This window comes from Notothenia coriiceps, unplaced genomic scaffold (genome assembly GCF_000735185.1).
Source record: "Notothenia coriiceps isolate Sejong01 unplaced genomic scaffold, NC01 NC01_scaffold00037594, whole genome shotgun sequence".
In the NCBI taxonomy this organism is placed as follows: domain Eukaryota; kingdom Metazoa; phylum Chordata; class Actinopteri; order Perciformes; family Nototheniidae; genus Notothenia; species Notothenia coriiceps.
The window spans coordinates 267,121-277,876 of record NW_011370295.1 but is presented as its reverse complement, the minus strand read 5'-3'; the positions used below and the strand labels follow the sequence as shown (position 1 = coordinate 277,876).

The following is a 10,756-nucleotide window of genomic DNA, read 5'->3' as shown; positions in this document are numbered from 1 at the left end:
TTTGAGAGAGAGAGAGAGAGAGTGTGTGTGTGTGTGTGTGTGTGTGTGTGTGTGTGTGTGTGTGTGTGTGTGTGTGTGTGTGTGTGTCAAGGCCAGGTGTGAGACAGGTACAGCATTTCCTGGCAGGAGGAGGACTGATGGGAGTCAGTGTAGGAAGTATGTAACAGCCTCGCACCACACCACTTCATCTCACACACACACACACACACACACACACACACACACACACACACACACACACACACACACACACACACACACACACACACACACACACACACACACACGTCAGCTTACAGTTTTGCAACCAAATGCTCCAATAAAAGCCCACATGTTGTGTTTTGTTTGGTATTTGAAGTGAAGACCGTGTGATAGGAAGCATAAGAAATTTTAAACACTCAGGTACACACAACAGGGGATTGGACAAGCACATATACCCGTCACACAACCCGCTGCTTTTAATTACACACACACCATTCACACAGACATACAGTGATAAAACATATCGAGAGGCAAAGACAGAAAAAGGATCTTGAGAGATGATTAAGGCAGGAGTACTGACAAAGACGTGTGAACAACCACAGGGAAAAATAGGAGAACATCGCGTCTACACGGGGACCCGCAGATAGAAAGAGGCAAACAATAAGGACTGCTCAAGTTGCATCATATCAACGCATCAACGTAGAGAGAACCATGGGAGACATCACCCGCTGTCACTTCTCCTGCTCTTACGCCACCGATAACAACATCATCCTGTTCAGTAGCCGCACACTGACTCATTCTGAAGAAAGGCTTCAGATGTTCAGAGCTGCGAGAGAGCATCTGATCGCTGAAACTCAATCACATCACGTTGAGAATAACATGCCTCCTCTGCTCTCTTCTGTTTTGTTTTTTCCCCCGAGCTGATTATTTAGAGAACACAGTCACAGCTGTGAAGATTTGTGGGTACTTCAAATATACTATTGCAAGGAAAGATGTAGACGCCTTTTCTGAATGGTGTATTCCAAGGAAATGGAGCCATTTAAATGGATCTAGATGGCAATCAATAAAATAATGAATGCAGTAATTACACAAACAATGCTTAAGGGGTGTTTTAATGTTAACATATAATCCAGATTATTTTAATTTAGCAGGTAATTGCAAATAAACAGATTACCACAATTGTCTTTATTCTTATTTATTTTTCTTATGTATATGCAAAACAATCCATTGGCACTTAGAGCTATATGCTATTGTGCTATCTAATGTGGGAATCCTCCATCTCACGTCACCAGAACATATTTACAGTTTTTCTCGATTGCTAACACACTAAAATTATACATAAAGCACAATTATTTTAACTGACACTCAAAGAGCAAAACCTCGGCTCAAATCTCCAAAACACGTTTCCAGCTTTTCACACAATTTGCAAATCAACATGGCACTTTTTGCAAACCACTGCACACGTTTCTCCACGTAAGACACAGGAATCTGAGATAAAGCCACGTGTTAGCACATACATAACACTGATATTCAAAATGCCTCACACATGGACCAATAATCAAGAAACACGTTCCACCTGACCAAACACCTGATAGCATAATTGTTGGCTCATCAATCAGGATGTTAGCCCTATACAAATACCACAGGTGAGTACTTTCTTACAGCAACAATGGAAGCCAACATGGAAGCAAGAGCAAGAGGAAGAGGAAGAGCTGGGCTGAGAGTGAGAGGAGGAGGAAGAGGTGGGGTGAGAGTGAGAGGAGGAAGAATGAGAGGTAGATGTAATAATAATAATAATAATGCATTTTATTTATATAGCGCTTTTCACAACTCAAAGACGCTTTACAATATGAGGGAGGGTAGACAAACAAGGACAGGCAAACAAGTAAGTATAGTGAATACAAAAATAAAAAGGCAGTCAAGAGGAAGTTGATTGAGAGGAGGGGGGCTTATGGGTAGACAGAGTTGAAAAGATGTGTTTTGAGGCAGGACTGAAAGACTGTGAGGGACTCAGAGTCACGGAGATCTTGGGGGAGGGAATTCCAGAGCCTAGGAGCTGCCACTGAGAAGGCTCTGTCCCCAAAGCTGCAGAGTGTGGATGTGGGAATGGATAGGAGTCCGGCTGCGGTGGATCTGAGGGACCGTGGGAGTGAGAAGGTTTGTGAGATAAGGGGGGGCCAAATGGTGGAGTGCTTTGTAGGTGAGGACCAGAATTTTGTAGTTGATGCGATGGGAGACAGGAAGCCAGTGGAGGTCTTTTTGTAGATGTACAAAAACACCAATGTAGAGCTGGAGGGAGAGGATGTTCAGAGGGTTCAGCCTAATCTAAGCCGATTTACTGTAATCCGGACACTTAGACTTGAAAACAGGTTAGTTACCAGTTTGTAGCTCTGCATAATTCATGATATATCGGTGCTTATATCTGTTGTGTGAAACCTATTTACTTCATTACTTTAATTGAATTGTTGGCATACTATAACTGTACAAACATTCTGCACATTAGACTGTGGTAAACTTACTTTTATGCAACACAGACACTGACCAACCACTATATCTTTGTTGTTTATCTGAAGGACTGAGAAACAAAGAGGTGCAGGTGGAAGGTTAAGGATTTTCAATGAGGCACAGTTAGCAGCAGTTACAAACTGGGTTTTGGCAAACAATGCATAGAGAGAGAGATCCGAAGCATAGTAACTATGTGCTGAGATGCTTGTTGCACAATGTGATTTTTGAATAAAATGTGATTTGTTTTCGACAACTCATTTGTATTTCTTCATTTACTGTATTTCTGTAAACTCAAGCAATCTTTCTCTGCACAAACCTCTATGTACAGAGCATAGCCCATAAAAGATGAAAGTGCTTTAGATGATGCTCAGCAGTGTGTAGCTGGGTGGTCAAATAATCCAGTATTATGAATGAAGTGTGTTATATTTGGTGCAAAAGTTGTTTATGTAGTTTTGAGTGCAGTTCTTTATTTAGCAGGAGAAATTAGGTGTTTTGCACTTTGGGTGTGTGGTTTTGTGAATTGTGTTTAGTGTTCTGAGAAACTGAGCAATTTAAAAAAAAACGTGTGTTAGCAATCGAGAAAAACTGTAACACAGCATCTCTCCAACCATAGGAACAAATAGAATATCAACATTTTAGAATATTTTTCAAGCTTTGAATTTTGTATTTGATATGACACTGAGATGTCTCCTTTATATGTTGTTATGGATAAGAACTTTTCAATATTCATAATATTTTTGACACATTGTAAATCTAAATGTACTGATAAGTGGAAAACAAGGGAAAACCAAAAGATTAGACGTCCCTAAAACAGATTGCCACGATTTGTTTAATACTTATTGCTTTTTCTTCTGTATGCAAAACAATGCATTGGAGCTTTGGAAAACCAAAAGATTTGACGTGATTTTACAGTATGTGAGAGAAACTCCCAGTGTGGTGAACGTTGGGATTTTAGCCTTTTCAGACCATTTACATGCACTCAAATCTATATAACACACTACAAAGGTCCTCTTTAGTTCAAGTCTTGGAAGCAGAAGCACAACAATAGATCTGATTTGCTACATGAATATCTTTCATCCCGTCTGTGAATGCTACTGCACATCGGCAGAAATATGAGGTCAACAGCAGCTTTGTTTATATGATAAAGATGCTATGCTGTATATCCACATTAAGTATAATTGATCAGATTATGTAGTGGAAATGCATTCCTAACCACTACTTTCTACTTCCCAAGAAGAAGAAGAAGTGTGTAGCGCTCAGCAAAGCCATTGTTCAGAGCTTTCATGGAATTCAAGCCAAACGTCAATAGCAATCAGTCTATGATCCAAATGCACATTTAATACAATCCAACTAATCCTCCTATCCTCCTATTCTCCTAGTCTCTCTCTTACACCAGCTGAGGATAAACACAAACCAAATGCCCCTGTGAGGAAGTCCAGATGATTGCTGAGCCTTTCTCCAAGAAGAAATAATTGGAACGGTTCGATGAAGACCTCAGTAAATATTTGATTTGATCACACTGCTTCATGAACACCATTTCCTTTGCATTGTCAACCCAAAAACTCAGACACAAGGAACAGCTATGGGATGAGCAGGGATTTTTTATATTAACTTACTAATCAACACGTCTGTTTAAAGTTCTGTGCCCGAGTCTAATTGCCAAGATTTAGTTTCGAGACATTTGCTGTATATTGTCCCAGGCGACAATCATTAAAAGCAGATAGACAGTAAGATTATTATCCCCCTCCCTCACTCTGCAGGCTGTAATATCTGTCATGAGAGGTTGTCATTGTAGTTACAGTGACGGACAGAACGGCCTCTCATGGTTGTCCGGCCGACAAGCGGTACGATTCATTAATCAAAGCTCGCGGCTCTGGGGGGGATCACCCTTTATGACAGGCAGCCATAATAATCCATCTCTACTCCTCACACCCCCACGCTGATCCATCAAGTCAACACGCCTCGCTGGAGATAAGAGAGCGAGCAAAAACGTTGTGAAATAGAGTAATGGAGTGATCTCTTAGCCGATTCCCAGAGTAATTATGACTGTCATGGTGATGTGAGAGGCTGATGAGCAGCCCCGTCTGTGAAGTATACTGATAAACAAATCATTTGGTCTGAGTGGAGTTTCATGTTAAGAAAAGCTTGGTTTGATGTCTGTTAAAGTAAAAAAAAAGAAGGGTAAAACAGTTACCATTCTGTAATATAACTGCATAGACTTACTCCAACCGGTCAAGTTGCCCTTTACATCCATTTCTGTCCAAAATGTCATCACCTCATTATTTAGACTGAAGTGTGAATTCTTGAGTTATTGCCAGAAACTCATTTTGTGAGTGACATTGACCGAATTCTTATTAGTTCTTCCTTGACTCACACTTGAAGTATTTGCCAAATGTGAAAAATGCCCTAAAGCCGTTCCTGGGATATTGCATTCACGGAAAAAATAAAAGCTGTGATAAAAAGCAAAGCAGAGGGGAAACACCACATGTAATCATTTGTCTCAATTTCTAAATACTATCTAATCAATTCACTTTGGAAAAATAAGATAAGGTCTCCCTTGTAGATGTTACATTAACTAACTAACTAACTAACTAACTTAAGAGTCTAAATGTATATTTAGGGTGCACCTAACTCAACAAAAAGCAACCATTTCCTCAAATGTTATTCCTTGAGGTTTCATGAAATATTTGAGCTCAAAATACTTTTTTACTGCAATTACTTCCAGATCTTTGCAGTAAATCTTTGTATATCCAATTTAAAACATTGTTGCCAGTCCTTTAAGTAGACAATCAGGAATTCAGCCAAACACGCTCCCTGCTATCTCTAAATCCGTTTGCTTTGCATTGATTCAAGTTCCACCTAACACTCCTCTCTGTAATAAAAGCAGTACATTCTAACCTTTAAGTCTCTTTTCTCACATATGATGTCATGTCACCTCATCTTTCTTTTTAAGAGCCTACAGGGAGCGTTTTCTCTGCATGTGTAACTCTAGCTAAGTATAAATTTGCTTTATCCTATAAAATATATTTTTTTAAAACAGAATAAAGTTAACAAGCTACTCTCATTATGTTCCAGCTTGTTTCCAGGTTTTATGTTCATGACAACATGAATCTGGTGTGTTGTTGGCTATCCGTCTATAAAAAGCTGAACCACTGCCTTCAACATCTCTGTCGACCCACACAGGCAGGTACACACAAAGGCGCGTGAGCGCACACACACACACACACACACACACACACACACACACACACACACACACACACACACACACACACACACACACACACACACACACACACACACACACACACCATCAGGAGTAATCTGAGATATAAAGCCTCATCGATCAAACTGCTCTCCCTCGAGGATTATATCATTGCCCAGCAAATAGCCAATCAGAGCCCAGCTGAGACTGTCCGCTCTGTGACCCCATATCCTGTCAAAGTAAAGGCAGAAAGAAAGAGAGACACACACACACACACACACGTCACAAAGAGGCATCGATATGACTCCCTCAGGTATTGAGTGTTTATATGTGAACCTGCACCACTGCATTGCTTCTCTATATAAAGTAACAATGGTTCATGTTGGGGGAATTTTTCTGTTGTTTCTACAAAAATCACAATTACTAATTCTCCCTCTCACATACAAAAGGATATATTGTTGAAAAAGCAATAGACATGCCGAGTGAATTAGGCTGCATAACTCTGCAGAGGTGGCTTTATGTGTACAGTATATACGGTACTCAAGTTTAAGCGGGGCAGGGAGAGGCACACGGAGCGTTTAGGTGCCAACTTCCAGTCTGTTTCATAATGCAGTGCTAACATTCTGGTGAAGTAGATACAATACAGTCGTAAACTGAGAGGTCGTTGTTGAATAGTACTTTTAGTTTTGCCATTTAATACCAGATGTTGGTGAATAGTGAAAAAACTTTTCTAAATGCCGTTAAAAAGATGATATATTTGTTTGCACCCTGCTTGTCTAGGGGTCATCAAAACTGGATGAGAGCCATTTCCGAAATAATCTCGAGAAAGAGTTTCACAAACAAAATTTAAAAAAGCAATTGTAACCAAAATGTAAATTGTATTTGCAATATTCAAAATGTCCAGGCTTCATATTATCTCCTATCACTCTTACCATTTTATTTTCTTTCATCTGCTTGTTGCTATTCTAATGAAGGCATAACATCGCAAATGGCCTACATTTGCAAAAAATGTAATACATATTGTTTTGCCCATTTGTATGTTTTTGATGTTGTTTGTGAGCATTGGATGACGCAATTGGGCACAGGGTATTTAGCTGACCTCACCGGCACAGGTGCGGGTGATTGAGTCTGTGTGAGCAAACCGTTTTCGACCGTGTTGCAAACACACACTGTTGTAACAAGAGTGTCGTGGTCGTAAATTGGAGAGCGCACGTGTATATCACAGTATCGATCCATGGTGATATCTGCCTACAAACTCCACCTCCACTTCCCAAAAGAAGTGTCTGAATGCAGAGTCCACGTACCTTGATGTATCCGCCAGTGGAGACCAGTAGAGAGTTGTCAGGGGAGAAGTGCAGGTCGGTCACCCAGCCTCCGTGCAGAGAGTCCATGGCGTCCTTACCGTCCCGGGAACAGATCCTCAGCAGAGAGCCGTCTTTGATACTCCAGAGCTGTGGTGGACATTATACACCAAGCATCAAATAAATATCACTTATAAACAACAAAGATGCCATACTCCGGTATCATTCAAATTGACTACCCTAATTAGTCATTTCGGGACAAAAATGTCCACTGCTAAAAACATTATCTTAAAATATTTTTTCCACCGCTTTTTTTGGTTCAAACTTTAAAGCAACTTCAGTCCTAATCAAAAATATCAAATATTGAATCATTTTCAGGATTTTAACCCTTTAAATTCCCTTTTGAAACATGAAATCACTGTTTGTTTTTAACAAAAGAACTGAGAAAATTAGTTATTTTCCATATAATACATTTATAGTCAGATTTAAAATGTACTACCCTGATTAGCCATTCAGGACAAAAATGTCCAGAGTGATACCGGAGGGTTAAAACACACAAGACGGCACCTACATCAATTTCATTGTAAGGGATAATTACATTTCTTTGGATTTATGCTAGCTTATGTCTATGTCTGTCAGGTCACGTGATAACAAGTACAAGCCATATTTTATGAAGATCTAAAACATTTTTTGACAAAGTTCTGTCTCTAAAGGTCAAGACGAGGCTTCAAACTCAATAAAGCGAGAAATGAAGAGTGTTATACAGTGTTAATCTACCCGTGACGCCCTACATAATAATGAAACGATGGTTTGATCACTGTAGCGTCACATCATGTCGATTGCAGCTGTTATGCAACTGGTCACATGCCATGTCCATTTGACAATGACACATCACACGTACAGCTATATTTAACACTTGGCATGCTTTTTGTGCTGAATGACTCACATTTGTTTCCATAGAAACAGGGGTGAGATTTCAGTGTGCTTTATGTAATTGGATATGATGGAGTCGTCCATTCCTGGATAATGGGGCAGAGCAGCTGAGGCCACCACAGGGCGTTAACCCCTCGTTGGCTGCAGGATGAAGAATCTTCCTCTCACACAGCCACACTTTTCATTTACTGTAGATTTCCGAAGCCTCTTGGGTCCATGTTTGGCAGCCGGAGTCCTCTCTCCTTCACCTCCCACTGTCAGACATCTCCTCCTCTTCCTGCTCTCTTCATCCAGACATCCTCACACAACCTGCACCTCCTCAATCTCTCGCTCCCCAGGCGGAGGAGGAGGAGCCCTGCCTCCATCCTTTCATCTCGCCCTCTTCTGTGCACACAGCAGCGATCATGATGCATTAGTAAGCACTTTCTCTAAATGAGTGATGAGTTCTAATTACGGGCTGATCTCTGGAAGACATGTCGACTGCTCTAATTGAGTTTTTGTATGTTGCACGGCAAATTGGATGTTTTGCAACGGGCAACGTGTGTTTGAACTCACGTGTGTATCCTGGGGCACACGGAAAAAACGTTGACTTTAGTTTAAATATATAACTTCAACAGATTTCACATAACTGTGTATTGAAAGCAATAAAAAGCACTTAATATTATTAATTTCAAAAAGCTTAAATGTGAAATCTGTTGACGTAATACATTTATTGAAAGTCAACCTTTCCGTTTTTTCAGTGCAAATGACCTTACTCTCCTCTAAAAGGTTCTGCTGCCCATTTTCTACATTTTCTTTTACTTAGACACTGACAGCAGAATCAGCTCGCTAATGGACCTGAATTCCTCGATCAGCAACCCTTAGTGAGAAATGCAAAGGTTAAGGAAATAATGAACCGTCGGAACACGCACCCGAATCTCTCCGTTGTCATCTCCCGTGGCGAGGCGCTGGCTGTCCCAGGAGAACCGGCAGCTCCGGACACAGTCCTGGTGGCCGCTCAGCGTGTGGACGCACTGCCACGACTCACAGTGCCACAACTGGGAGGATAACATAAAGCATTATGGAGACTGAAAAGAAGAAATAAATGACAATGTATACATTATGACTTGGGTTAGTGTAGAAATCTGCCTTTTTCACATTGCAATAGTTCAATATTAGCCTAAACATTTCTTATTTAAGAGGAAGGCATTTAGAAGACGACTCAAATAACTGTTTCTGTTGTCTTTGAGTTATTTATACTGTTGGTTAAGTCTGATTATATAAATGAAGACAGCAGTGTTGACCGGGGAATAACTGCCTTCACGACTTCATACCATTCACCTGTTTGCATCTCACATATTTACATATTATTACAATAAGCTGTATTTTATTTAAGTGTACAGTATTTTATTTTAAATTATATTTTTAGCTCATATTATTCTATTTTACATGCATATAGTATACTTCTCTTGCAATACTTTCACATTATTCTTAGTCAATCTTTTTTTTCATTATTTTTTATTTTGTTTAATTATTTGATGTCTAATATATATATATATATGTTGTTGTTGGATGATTTCCATTGCCATACTGTATGACAGTAACGCCTTTATATGTTGATAATATGTTGTATTTCTGTACTCACCAGTCATCACTAATTAAAAAATCTAATGAAAGACAAATATTTGTGCGAAATTGGAGTTACTGTTGCTAGAACGCTGCATCACAATAATGAAACTGTTAATGAGTGCTTTCTCACTCTGTTGTTTTCTGTCTCTCACTTTCTTTTGAATTCCCTTCTTAGTGTTCTGTGTCTCTCTATATTCCTCCATTCTTCCTCTTCCACTCTCTCTCTGCCTTCCTTCCTGACCCTGGTCACATTCTGTGCCGCACAGAAAATAACACAGCTCATAATTAGACACTTCATTTGGCAGCGGGCTAACTCTGTCTGCACACAAAGTCCCATTCATGTGAAGGTCAGTAGGAAAAGAAAGGAGAAGAGGAAGCAGAGAAATAGAGGTGGAGGAAAAGGAACGGAGAAGTCTCCATCTTTTTGTAATGCTCAACAAAGACACTCGCTTTAGGTTTGACTTCTGGATCAATAGAGAGCAGGGACTCTATGTTTGTGTGAGCTACCGATGCCCTACTCGGTCTGGAGAGCACTGACTCTGTGACTTGCATCTTACCACACACACACACACACACACACACACACACACACACACACACACACACACACACACACACACACACACACACACACACACACACACACACACACACACACACACACACACACACACACACACACACACACACACACACACACACACACACTACTCGTCTCGTCTCGTACGTACGTACGTCGTCGACACACACACGGACAACCAATTATCATCTTTGGCCAAATCCCTAAAACACACATTCTCTGTCCCACCTAATCCTCTGACAAAGGCCAGGTTGCGCTGCAGTGGCTGCTCGCTACAGGAAGTGCTACACCGCAATTCCAAATTCCCGTGTTGAAACTCGGGACAGCTGCTCTACATCTCTATCGGCTCAGAACAGTCTCCGATAATACCACACAGCACACAGAAGGATTCACACTTTGTATTTCCGGATCCACACTGTGTTTTCATGCACACACAAATGTGTTCCGTTTCATGATACATGTAAATAAAATCCAAACACAGCGAAAAGGTTTTTACATGTTTTAGGGAAGCCCAGTTCTGCCCCACTTGAAAAAAATACCACGACCGACTCCCCATTGAAAAGTTACATAACATGTGTGAAGGTGAGATAAAAAAGTCGAACATTATGAGATAAAAAGTGAAATAATGAGATAAAAAGTCAT

General features: G+C 40.3%; 1 protein-coding gene across 1 annotated transcript in view; it reads right to left on the bottom strand.

The window, feature by feature from the left end:
• Positions 1-8,920, bottom strand: part of LOC104967720 (apoptotic protease-activating factor 1-like) — a 26,946-nt gene extending 18,026 nt beyond the window's left edge. Inside the window, exons 1-3 of the mRNA XM_010797237.1 lie at positions 8,838-8,920; positions 7,940-8,310; positions 6,997-7,143 (exon numbers count right to left, since the gene is read on the bottom strand). Of these exons, the coding sequence (XP_010795539.1) occupies positions 6,997-7,143; positions 7,940-7,951 (159 nt within the window). The 5' untranslated portion in view covers positions 7,952-8,310; positions 8,838-8,920. The remainder of the gene's footprint in view (positions 1-6,996; positions 7,144-7,939; positions 8,311-8,837) is intronic.
• Between the last annotated feature and the right edge of the window lie 1,836 nt (positions 8,921-10,756).